The sequence below is a fragment of the Centroberyx affinis genome, unplaced genomic scaffold (genome assembly GCF_046629955.1).
Source record: "Centroberyx affinis isolate AG114_WGS23_722 - 3 ecotype Tasmania unplaced genomic scaffold, CSIRO-AGI_Caff_v1 ptg003542l_1, whole genome shotgun sequence".
Classification (NCBI taxonomy): domain Eukaryota; kingdom Metazoa; phylum Chordata; class Actinopteri; order Beryciformes; family Berycidae; genus Centroberyx; species Centroberyx affinis.
Genome location: NW_027281482.1, coordinates 155,045 through 168,064, shown reverse-complemented (window position 1 = coordinate 168,064; position 13,020 = coordinate 155,045). Strand labels below are relative to the sequence as shown.

At 44.0% G+C, this 13,020-nt stretch overlaps 1 protein-coding gene across 1 annotated transcript in view; it reads left to right on the top strand.

Annotated features, from left to right (window-relative positions):
* LOC139661530 (disks large homolog 1-like) overlaps nucleotides 1-13,020 on the top strand; it is a 139,666-nt gene that overhangs the window by 112,846 nt on the left and 13,800 nt on the right. The window contains exons 6-7 of the mRNA XM_071539985.1: nucleotides 7,657-7,752; nucleotides 9,030-9,083. Coding sequence (XP_071396086.1) covers nucleotides 7,657-7,752; nucleotides 9,030-9,083 — 150 coding nt within the window. The remainder of the gene's footprint in view (nucleotides 1-7,656; nucleotides 7,753-9,029; nucleotides 9,084-13,020) is intronic.

Below are 13,020 nucleotides of genomic sequence, written 5' to 3'. Positions count from 1 at the left end.
CCTCCCCTCAACAAGGGAAAAAAAAAAGAAAAAAAAACTAAGCTAACATAATTTAGAAAAATTAAGCAAAAAGTAAATGACAACAAGAAGCAGCAGAAAAAATAACCAATCAGTAGACCAAAAAAATTATATATATATATATATATATATCAAAAAATAAAAAATATAAAATGACATCAAAAAGTAATTAGACATCATGAATTAAATGTGATGACAATTTCCTTTCAAAATTTTCTAAAGATAACAAGCTCTTGATAACGTGTGCTTTAGCGTTCCATAACGAGTATTGGCCATGTTTCGTTTTGTAAAAAGGAAGGTGAAGATGATCAAACTGAAAACAGTTTAGTTAGTTAGTTAGAAACTTTGTTGTCCACAGTGGGAAAAATTGTCTTTGTCTTCACCACAACCAACATGGATTAACAAACAGACAACTGTAGAAAAGATAAAGACAGAGAAACATAAGAAGACGTGAAAAACATGAAAAGTTTCTTGTTTTCTGTCTTCAGTTGTTGGACGAACCTCTTTCCTCTCAGCTATCAGTGGAAATGAGGAACTTTTAATGAATGTGGATCCATCAGGACTGTTGTTGTGTTTTCAGGTCTAGAGGTCTAGTCTTGTGTTGGATGATCAGGACTGACTGGAGATCCCCCGTCCAAAACTCTGCCTCCATTTTGGGGGGAAAATATCATTACCTGAAATTTATCATTCTCACACAGGCAGAACGCTGACTTAACACTTAACACTGTGATGGACAAGGAGGGAGGATGAGGAGGCAAGGAAGGAAGGAACGAAGGAAGGATGGAGGGAGGATGAGAGACTGTATCTCTTAAAATAGATCCAGTCTGGAAAAGTCAACCAAGACCATTGCAAAGTTGCATAAAGCTAGTTTAAGACCAGTCTAAGCCTTAGACTGGTCCTAGATTCTCAGGTTGGACTAGGCTAATTAAGACTGTCTGTTACTTAAATATTACAACTGACTTATTTTGAGGTAGGAATGTTAGCCACCTTCCCCCCCGACTAATCTTGAGTTAAGAACTTTGTTGTTATGGCAACAAGTCGGCCTAACTGTCAGAGGGAAGTTTAAATACTGAAGCTGTTTCATAAAAGACGACAAATCTTTGGTTTTTGGAAAGAGCCTGAAGAAGAGAGAGAGTCTTTAGAGACAGAAACAAGCCATTAGAGATCTACAACAACCAAGAAGTAGTAGGAACAGGTAAATATAAATGTCTATAGCAAGTTTGACTAAAGGTCACATTTAAGTCTAAGACCAGGTCTATCTTTATGCAACTGGCCCCATAAGTTACCTTCTACCTTTTAAATGCTGCTGTCATTTGGCTTAATTTTGTGCCAACAATCATTTTGTAAGAAAAGGAATCACTTTTTTTCTGATTTTGTAGGAAAATACTCTCACATTTCTCATTCAGCATGTTTCCTTTATCACGGTTTGTAATAATAGAATCTAGGTTTGTAATAATAGAATCTAGCTTTGTAATAATACAGTCTAGGTGTAGCAGTGAAAAAGAGCCAGCCCATCAGGGACGGGACGGTCCCGGCTCCTCGGCGGCCCGTCAGGTTTCTTAGCGTCCGTCTTCTTCAGCGGAGGCTTGAGCCGCCGTCAGAGAGCAGAGAGGATATCTGAATTAAAGCCGTGGCTTCCTGCCATGCCGCCGCCGCCCGGGAGTCCTCGCCACCTCGGTCCCGCCGACACGCACGGCCCTGTGTCCGCTCCGGGGGCCACATCGATTATTCATGCTGTGAGCGGGCGCCCCCCCCCCCCCCCCCCTCGTGCTGACATGTGCCTCGCTCACTGGAGCCTATTAATTGGCAGGAGAATGAGAGGAGATGAGAGGGAGGGTGTCACAGAGAGAGGGAGGGGAGGGAGGGAGAGAGAGAGGGGAGGGAGGGAGGGAGGGAGAGAGAGAGGGGAGGGAGGGGGTGGACGAGCGACTGAGCAAGAAAGAGTGTGTGAAAGAGAGAGAGCGAGTGTGTTCTGTGCTGGTGGAGCTGAAGCCTGAGTAACAGGATCAGGTTTTGACGCTCCTCCCTGAACCAGAAGGAACCAAGATCCGCCGTTTTAATCGCCGTCCTCTACACTGCCGGGACTCCTCTCTTCTTCTTCTTCTTCTTCTTCTTCTTCTACTTCTTCATCATTCCTCCGTTCAGCAGGAAGGGAAATGACCACACATTACCCGAGGCAGGAGTACAGCTCCAAGGCCGTGAACGGTGCGGAGAAGGGAGCGGGGAAGCCGCCCGGCCCCCCGCGGGTCAACATCGACCTCCAGGAGTCTCTCGCTCACCTGCACCCGCTTCAGAGGCAGCACGCCATCGAGCTTCACCAAAAACAACAACAACAACAACAACAACAACAACAACAACAACAGCAGCAGCAGCTATCCTCCCAGCCCCAGCCCCAGCGGCAGCCGGGCTCTCCGCAGGCCCGGGCGACCCTGGCCTCCTTCACCGCCTGCACCCTGCCGGCGTCCTGCCGCGCCCGCAGCCGCTTCATCAACCTGCGGGACAGCGTCAAGAAAAGCCCCACCAAGAGCACCGCCAAGGTCAGCAGCACCCAGGCGGCCGGCAGACCCGAAATCCCCTGGGTGCCCTTCGCCTTCAACAAGGTAGTTCAGTCAGACGGAGGTGGAGAGGTTCATCTGTCCGTCTGAAATACTGAAATAGATCTTCTCTGACACTTCGATTTTTTTATTTTTTCTGTGAACTTGTCTGTTACCTGGCCGCTGTGGGGCCACAGGAGTGTTGTCTGGCTGCTGTGACCTCTGACCCCTCATCTCCTTGTGATGTTGGTGATGTCAGAAGGTTATTTCACTCTGGGTGAGAGCGCCAGTTGAATGATTCAAGTGTAAATATAAATGTAGTGATATTTTAATTTGTAGTTTACAGAGTCCACATCTACAGTGGTTTGCTTGTGTGTGTTCTGGTCAGTAAGTTGTGAATCGCTATCGGAGACTCAGATCGAGTTACTGAGTCACTTTGTGGAGAATCCATACAGGCTTTCCATTTGCGGTTCTGTAGGCGTCTGCTGTGTCGATGCTGGTCTGGACCCGGTTAGCGTTCCCGGTCCCGACCGTCCACCGTCTTTCCCGCTGACCCGTCCCGTCTCGCCGCGAGGTCCCGTGTCTTCCTGTCCGGCGTTCGTTTCGGCTCACCGACGCAGAGCTCCGGTCCGGGGCGAAGAGTCTTCGCTCCGAGTCGTCGATCTTCTTAAATTGAAATTCTAATCTCCGCTCTGTCGCGGCGCCGCGTTGTCGAGCCGGTTCGTATTCCGCCGGAGCAATTAAGCCCCGTCGTCAGAGGCTTTCCGAGAGCGGCTCCGAAAGTAGGGCTGCCGGATCGATGCGGTCGATCCGGGGGGCTAATTTTAGCGGCTGTCGGTTTTCCACAGGCTCCGGCTTCTGCTGCTGCAGCGCAACAATTAAGCCTCTGGAGCAGCGCTGAGCTACCTGCCAGCAGCCGCTTCACGAGGTCCTGCTCTTGCATAATAGAGGTCACAGTGCTGAAGGCCGGCCTCAGACTCACTGCTCGTTATTATGTTTTTTTTTTACATAAGCCAGAGTTGTGATGGATGGATTTCGCTCTGAAGATACAGTCTGGGAGTAGTTTGACCATCCTAGTTCTGGGTCTGTTCACATGTGAAGTGTCTGGTTAGGGCTGGGAGATAATTCAATATTATCCTTTATTGTCATTCAGTGGAATCATATCATGATGATATGAAGATATTTTGATATCGTGACACATTTCTGCTGTCTGAAGTGATGATGACAAGCAAATTTTACTTCAAAACTCTCATAAAATGAGGTATGGTAGGAATATTATTTGAATATTTCTGTTTTGTTTGACATCACACCTAACATTACCATTTGGTTCAATGAGATGAACATTAATTTGATTATTTAACATGATTTTGCTTAGATGAACCATATCGTGATATATATTGATATCAAGAAAAATCCTTATGATTATCATGATATTCATTTCAACCATATCACCCAGCCCTTGGTTCCACCATGTGAGACAAAGGACTTTTGTTCTTACAAAGCGACAGAACAAAGTAAAACAAATGATGATTTCCTTTACTAGACAGTAAACTTGCGTCCTTGACAAAATAACTCTTGTACAGTCTGGATCTTTTACATTTCAGAGGCATTGAGCTTGAGGTGATGGTTTTTATTCCCAAAATGGATATATAACATTATGGTTTGACATGGGAACTTTTGACACGTGAGTTTGACATTCTTAACACGTTGTAACCCAGAATGCAGCTGTGTTTCCTCTGTTTTACAATCTTCCCAAGCTTTACCAATGTTAACAAACCTTTTACAGTCTCACAATCCATGTTAAAGGAATAGTTCACCCCAAAATGACTCACTCATCTCCTCACCCTCATGTCAGTAGAAACAGTTTGTATGTCCACATAACACAGTTAAATACTGGACTTTTGGACCCACAATATAACCATTTGGCTTCAGAACACAAATTTTATGGTCATTTTTTTTTTACCTTTTTGGAACTCTAAAGAACGTGGGGCCGGATTCACCAATGTGTTCTTAAGATAGATCTTAAGAAATGACATGAGAGGAAACTTTAGGAAGTTCTTAAGAAGGCTCTTAAAGTGGATACAGACAACTTTTCATCTTTCCCCCCGTTGTCCCCCCCTAGTGTTTCCAAGTGGTTTTGTTGTTGTTTGCTCCGCTGTCTCAAAGACAACCAGATCTCTTTCTGTTAGAGTCTAGCTCTGTGCAACAGAACAAACCATCTGTCTGCTTATCAACTCCTTGATCATAACACAATATAGTAACTTTCACCACTGCTCATTTTAGAAAGGCCACTGCAAGAAAACCTGTTCTTTGATTAGATTATCAAACGGCCAATGGATCATTTGTTTGTTTCTGGCTGTTAGCAACATGGCTAAAGTTGCTAACACTAGCTACACTAGCTAACGCTAGCAGCCAGAAACAAACATAGTTAGATGTTTGTTTCTTTTGTTCTGGCTGGTCCTGGCTTCCTTGTAGCTCCTGGTTCGTTTTCTGGCTGCTAGTGGTAGCGTTAGCAACATGGCTAACGCTACTGCTACCGATAGCTACCGGGGAAAACCTGTGGTTGGTTGTGCAATGGATGACTCACTTCCTTTGTGCCGTAAATCAAGCCTTCATTCTCCCGGGAGATCGTACCCGGTGGCAGACAGAATTGCATAGTGAAAGCGAGGCTTATAGGGAACCAGTCTAAACGCTGATGGTGTCATTATTCTATAGACATTACACTGTGCGATCAACATTTACTTCATAATGATAAGTTAAAGCAAAAAAGTTGTCTATAGGGTCTTTAAGTGCAATTCCTCAATAATTTCTTAGTAACAGTCTCATTTCTTATGAATTTCTTTAATTTTCCTACTTAAGAACTTAACTCAAAATAGGGCCTGAATTAATTCTGGTTAATAAACTTTAGGCTTACTGCCATTGAGGCTAGGAGACAAGGCTAGGAGGCTAGGAGACAAGCCTAGGAGGCTAGGAGGCAACCCAAAGTGCTTCCATCTACAAAACAATTGGGGAAAAACCTATTTAGAGCAACTAGAGCAAAGATTTAAACATTGGTTGCTGTTGGTAACTGTAAAATTTGCATCTGATTTCCAACAGACATGAGACAGAGGCCTACCTGGCCCTACACCAAATAAAGCTTTACAATAAATGTTCATCTTAATGTTAGGTGTAGGGGAACCTATGAAGACTTTGAACTATAACCTACTTGTCTAAAATGTGTTTAAATATATGATATTAGAGGCTTACCTTTTCACTGTAGGAGTTTTAAGACAGGTGAAGGGCCGTCTTAAAGTTAAGAAAAAAATCAACAACAGCTGCTCCAGTGGAGCTGCTCAGTGGCCACCAGTACAGACTGTGGTTCACTGGGCAGCTCCCAGTTTAAATGTGTGGAACTGTGTGAATGTAGCAGGACGGAGGTCTGTCGGCCTTCCCTGGTTTAATAAAGGTTAAAAAATCAAATTGATCCCGGGTCGATGGTTGTTTTCTATAGTCGCGTACCGACTATAGAATCCTACAGATTTCGGTGGCTCATTTCGGTGGCACTCTAAAATACACCTGATCACCTGCTCTGCCGACTGAAACATCTTCCCTCTGCTGCTCTGAAGCTGAAGCTCCAGGTAGCAGAAACGTCTCGGTGCCAAACACTTCTGAACAAACCGACCCACCGAGCCTTCCTCCAGGTCTGTGTCCTGCAGAAGGTTCCATCAAAGCTCCAATAAAGTCTTCACTTGTCCCGAAAACAGCTAAAGCTAATGCTAGCTTGTGATGCAGGTCACACAGCCCTTCAGAATAAAAGTCCCCTCAGCAATATACCAAAAGAGTGCGCGCAATACTTTGTGGGTTAAGAAGTTTTTTTTGTTATTTTTTTTACTTATTTTATTTAGCATCAGAATAATACATTGATCACGTACAATCACATACAATCTTGAACGTTCCTTGACATCCAACATTTTCAGCTGCCAATCAGAGTTTTTAAGAGCGAAAAGACATTATTTCAAGAGAATATCGCAAGCAAAAAATAAATAAATAAATAAAAAAGAGAAATAGGTATATATATATATTTTTTAAGTATTAGTATTAAGAAGTTATTTACTGTTAAATTGTTGTAGGTGTTATTTATTATGTAAATTTGTTATTTAAATTTGTTTATAGTGTTTTGTATTTAAAAGTATAATTCAAACAGTTAAGAGTTATTATATTGTTTAATTTCTTTGTCTTTGCAATAAGAAATACGTTCTTTAATGTCGTCGTTTGTGCTTCAATTGCCGTTTTAAAATTTTTAGGACCGATATCTGCAAAATCTAAACGATACTCCTCCCTAGTTTTCCATGAGGTTGTCGTAGAAATGAGTTTACTCCTTGAGCGACCTGCCGCCACAACATACTGACACGACCTTTGACCTTTGACCTTTGACCTCTGCGCTGGGGTCGCTGCTGCCTGCCTGTCTGTTTAATACTCTGCATTCCCAGATTGAAATTTCTGCTCTTTCCAATAATCACAAAAAGGGCATCTGTTGAGGCCGCCCCCCCACTGAGACCGCCAGGGGGATTGGGGATTTGGGTTTAACACACACACACACGCACACACACACACACACACTAACATGTATACACACAGCAGACCTAGGTCAAATAGTATTGCTCTAATCTTCTTGGCGTAGCAGATGGGCGGGGTTTACCACATCAGGACCGTCCAGATAGTGATGCTGCCAGGTAAGCTGTCAATCAACGGAGTGGACTAAATTGACGTCCTGTGATTGGCCGGCCTCTCTGATGCTCAGATGCACACTGTCCTGTGCGGCAGAACCCCGCCCACCTGGCACCTCAGCAGCATCAAAACAAACCATGGATATTTGCGAGTATCGTTGCTTTTATCCAGAGCGACGTCCAATCAGAGAGCAGGTGGAGGACTCGGGACTCGAACCTGTGACTCTCTGTCTACCTGCCGCTCCACACACACACACACACACACACACACACAGCTGAAGCCCGGTCTGATCGACACGCACACATCCTCCTCCATCCTCCCCTCCACTCCTCCTGCTGTTCATCTGTGTTGCAGTGTGTTTGTCTGACCTTTGACCCCTCACCATGCTATTGTTTAGCAGGCAGAGGCCGCCCCGCCTTCCTCTCCCATAATCCCCGTGATCCCAATCTCGCCCATCCCAGCCGAGACCGCCATCATCCCTCCGACGTCACAGGTTTTTTTTTTTTCTATTTTCCTACACTCCTCCTCCTCTATTTTTTTTTTTTTTTTTATTATTTTCTCTGCTCCGTCCATCTATAGATTTGTGTCTTTATTTATTTTTGCTGTTGATCATTTTGTTGTTGCTGTTATTCATTTTTATTTTCCATCTCTGCCATCATTTTGCTGTGGGTCTGATGAAGTGAGGAGATTAGAGAGAGAGAGAGAGACAGAGAGAGAGAGTGTGTGTGAGAGAGAGACAGAGAGAGAGTGTGTGTGAGAGAGAGAGAGACAGAGAGAGAGTATGTGAGGGAGAGAGAGAGAGAGTGTGTGAGAGAGAGACAGAGTGTGAGAGAGAGAGGTAGAGAGTGTGTGAGAGAGAGAGAGACAGAGAGGTAGAGAGTGTGTGAGAGAGAGAGAGAGAGACAGAGAGGTAGAGAGAGGTACAGAGAGAGAGAGAGAGACAGATAGAGGTAGAGGGAGAGAGAGAAACAGATAGTAGGAGGAATGCCACACTTCCCCCATTTGACTCTAAAGAGCCCATCTGCCTTTCTCCCGGGCAGAAACTGAGCGAGCGAGACAGACAGGGAATGAGTGAGTGAGAGAGAGACAGACAGAGAGAGAGAGAGAGACTGAAAGAGAGAGAGAGAGACTGAAAGAGAGAGAGAGAGAGAGAGAGAGAGAGGAGTGGAGGTGAAGCGGCGAGCAGCAGCAGCCCGCCGCGGGACTTTAACTCAGATTTATTTTCACCTCCATGCTCGGGGGCTGCGTGCTCTGCAGTGAGGACCGGCGTGAGCGAGTGATCTCTCCCGCTCCTCCTCCTCCTCCTCCTCCTCCTCCTTCTCCTCTCTCTCTGAGCCTCAGCCTGCTCCTCCTCCTCTCTCTCTGAGCCTCAGCCTGCTCCTCCTCCTCCCTCTCTGAGCCTCAGCCTGCTCCTCCTCCCTCTCCCTCTCTGCTCCTCCTCCCTCTCTGAGCCTCAGCCTGCTCCTCCTCCTCCTCCCTCTCCCTCTCTGAGCCTCAGCCGCTCCGCAGCATCATGAGGAGAGTAAGTCTGCACCTCCTAACCGCTGCTGCCGCCTGCTCTGGGCTTTCATTTGCTGCTCGCTCCGTGGAGCTTTTAGCGGGTTTTTGACGGGGATGGAGGGAGGGAGGGAGGGAGGGAGGGAGGGAGGGAGGGAGCCGGGAGTTGAGGTGTTTTTTCTTTGGCGGATGTTTTTTATATTTTATTTTTTTATTTCTGTTGGCGAGCTGAGATGTTTGTCGCCTCTGACTGTGTCTCTCCTGTCTCCGCAGGCCAACCCTCCGCCTGTGGTGGTGAACACGGACAGCCTGGACACGCCTCCATACGTGAGTCTGAAACACGGCTTCATCTCAGCCAGAGTGTTTTTATTTATCAAATGTGCAACACAAGGTCGTTCTGAACAGTGAAGCTCTTAGGACAAGGCGAGCAACAACTATGTAGTAGGGATAAAAAAAAATATATATATATACAGTACTGTGCAAAAGTCCTAGGCACCCAAGAGTTATTATAGAAATTCTGTCTTAGATGTTTGTTTACTTGTCTTCTGCATTAGTGTGTCAGTAGACTGCTCTTTATATATTTTTTAATATTCAGAAACTTTTCATTTCATTATTTTTGAAAGTGTCTTCGCTTTACAGACTTTTGACATGTGCCTAAGACTTTTGCACAGTACTTAATATATATCAAATATTAAATTGTTAAAAAAGAGTCACAAATAAGGGCAAGAATAGCAAAAATATACATAGTAGTAGAACATTAACAGCAGTTCCAGAGCCAATAAAGATGGGCAATATGGACAGTAAGAATAAGAGTAATAACAGTAAGAATAAGAGTAATAACAGTAAGAATAAGAGTAGTCATGTTTCTGTTATCTCTCCTGGAAGTGTTGATGCTTCTACTGTGTGTCAGAAATTTGTTTTTTTTATTTAAATGGAAGTACACTACCGGTCAAAAGTTTGGACACGCCGTATTTTTCGTTAGTTTTGATTTGTTTTACACTTTTTTTTGGTTGCTGCATAATTCCATTTCTTCCGTTTGTGTTATTTCATAGTTTTGATGTCTTTGCTGTTATTCTAAAATGTGGAAAATAGTAGTTTTAGAGTAATGGAGGGAAAGGGGGAGGTGTGAAGTCAGGTAATTTAGTTGTTAGAAATTCTGTTACATGGTTTTTCAAGTTTTTCGTTTTTTTTACACTACCAGTCAAAAGTTTGGAAACACCACATTTTTCTGTATTTTTTCCTATTTTTTCCACACGTTAGAATAACAGTAAAGACTCAAAACTATGAAATAACACAAACCAAAAAAGTGTTAAACAAATCAAAACTATCTTATATTTTAGATTCTTTGCCTTGATGGAAAGGCAAAGGCTTTGGAAAGAAATTCATACATAGGATCAACTTCACTATTTATATTTGACTAAGAAACTCATTTCAAGCCTTTAAGCAGAAGACTGAAGATCAGAATGAAACACAGAACATTCAGTCAGGATCCAGACTGCTGACTGGTTACCAAAACAAATCACGTTTGTAAATGTGTTAAAAAAATCAGAATATTGTGTTTTCAGTGCAAAAATTTGAAGTAGTTTTAGATGTAGTGTGTATAAATTATCTTTATACAGCACTTACCTAAAAGCAGTTTACAAAGTGTTTGACATGAAGGCAGAACAATAGAAATAGTAAAATACATGAAGAAGAGATGAGAATAGGACGCATTTCAAAGAAAATGGGCTAGTTTGAAAAAAAAAGACGCATCAAACAAAACAAGATAAAAAAAAATACAAGAAACAAAACAAGATTAAAAACAAAAAATCAAAACCAGTTCCATAAAAGCAAGTGTATAAAAATTCATTTTGAGCAGCGAGCTCATGCACTCACACATACAGTACAGTGTGTGTGTGTGTGTGTGGGTGCAGAGAAGACAGATGCCTCTTGCCTGCACACACCCCCTCCCCCCCTCCCCTCCCCAGCTGAGTCCATTTCCCAGGAGTCTTAGCGGGGGGCCGGGGGTTATGGCTGCTCGTTAATCTGTCCGGTCGTCGCGGTGACGGCAGAGTTCACACATCAACAGCCTTCTGACCGGAGGGAGGGAAACCGCAGCGTCTGATTGGCTCATCTGCCGGCCCGGAAACATGGACTCTACTGGACTCTACTGGACTCTACTTTAAACCCGGTCTTCTCCCTGGACCTTCTCTCCCCCCCGGCTCTCCTCTGTCTTCAGGCTCAGTCTGGGGTCACAGCAGTGTTTGTTCCATCTGCTGTCTGGCTGCTGTGACCTCTGACCTTTCACCTCTTTACCGTCGGTTGCCTTTTATTTTGAAAGTTGTTTTTCCTCCCACTCCCATCTCATCATGTGGATCAGTTTAACAGTTTGGGTCTAGTGATTTAACTTAACAAAACCTTCAAAATAGATCAGCAGATTTACTACATAAACATTTAACTCTATAGACTGTTACCAACATATACTGTAATAACTAAATACACTATTAATAATAATAATAACTAGAAGGGCACCCGGAGAGCACAGACCTCCGCCAAGGTTCGTGCTGTTATTGCTCGTTCGTGAGTCCGATCCGGATCCGCTCCAAAATTGAATGGGTTCTTCCTTGGCCCATGCTGCACCCTTCCACCAAGTTTCATGAAAGTCGGGCCAGTAGTTATTCCGTAAACAGACAAACAGACAAACAAACAAACGGCACCAGAAACATAACCTCCTTGGCGGAGGTAATAATAACTTTCCTTTGAATCATATTTGATATCGCGCAAAATGTTCTGATGTTGGTGAATTATAGCGATATTTGATATTATGGAATATCGGCCCGAGCCTGGTTTGAAACCAAGTCCTGCACAGAAAGCAGATGATCTACCAGTTCAGTTTTTATCAGAATCTGGATCACTTTTTTCACCAAGTGCAAGAAATGTACAGGAATTAGTTTAGTGTAAATTGGTGCAGAGACGCATCAACAGCAGGACTCCCCTCTCCTCTGTGGTGATAAAGGAGTTGGATGGTCTATCTAAACATGGTGAAAGTATCAAAACTAAATCCACACAATCCATATTAGTGCAGCGAGCCTCTAAACGAGCCGTTTGGACTTCCGTAACTTTGTGGCGTCACAAAGGTTCGCTCATTATCATTTTTGTAAGAAATAATAGACTAACAAAGTGTTTTTTTCAAAGCGGTTGAGCGGTTGTCGTTGTTTATTACCGGAGAGTTTTCCCTACCTGTAGCCGCCGGGCCGCGGCGTCTCACGTTTCACTCTGGAAACGGTTAGCAAATCGGAACAGAGGGGTCGTTAATATTAATGAGCCTTAAAGACACGGAGACAGAAACGGCCTGTTCTTGGTGAGGCTCAGAGAGATGCTGGAAAATGAACGTGGAGAAATGGATTGAGAGTGTTTTTGGTTCATGACACCACACACACAGCTTTGAATGGACAGAAAGACACAAATTAAAACTCTGGAGAATATGGAGCTTTAACACATATGATAGACAGCAGATTATACCGTACATACAGTCGACTGATGAGCTCAGACAGACAGAGGTTTCTGGGAGAGTCGTGTGTTTCCGGCAACTCTCCATCCTGATCCTGATCCTAATCCTGATCCACATCCGGTCCCGGCCCATCTCTGAGTCTCTGTCTGTCCTTGACGTTGTCGGCGTCCTGCCTGGCTTCACACCAATCTAAATTAACTTGGCCCCGGCGCCTAAACAGCTGCCCGGCTCTGATTGGCTCTGTGCTGCTTTGTCTTCGCCAGATTAATTTGCAAAAGGACCAAGATGTTAAAAAAAATAAAGAAAAGGACGTTTTTGAAAAAGCTGCTTATGCTGCTGCCTGGCTCCGCTCCACACTGTCAGTTTATCACTTCATGGGAACTGCAGAAAACTTTTTAATACTTTCTCCTTTATATCGCACAAAATGCTTCACGATCAAGAGAAATAAAATATTGAACAAATGACAGATCAATAAAGTTGAAGGACAATGAGCAGTGATTAAAATATAGAAATAAAACAGGTCCAGACACAAGGACACAACAAATGGAATAAATAGCAGACGAGGCAACAGGAATAACAGGCTCCATGTCACCTGGTACCTGCTACTTTTTTTGGCAGCACCTCCATCGAGCTTCCAAGCGAGCTGAGGCGAAACCAAAAGGAGACGTGAAAACACTGCAGACTGCTGATTGGTCAGAGAGAATCGTCATCATTGCGCGACACGGGACATACATGCTAACGTTAGCTACCAGGTTAGCTTACCCCCTTGCGTGG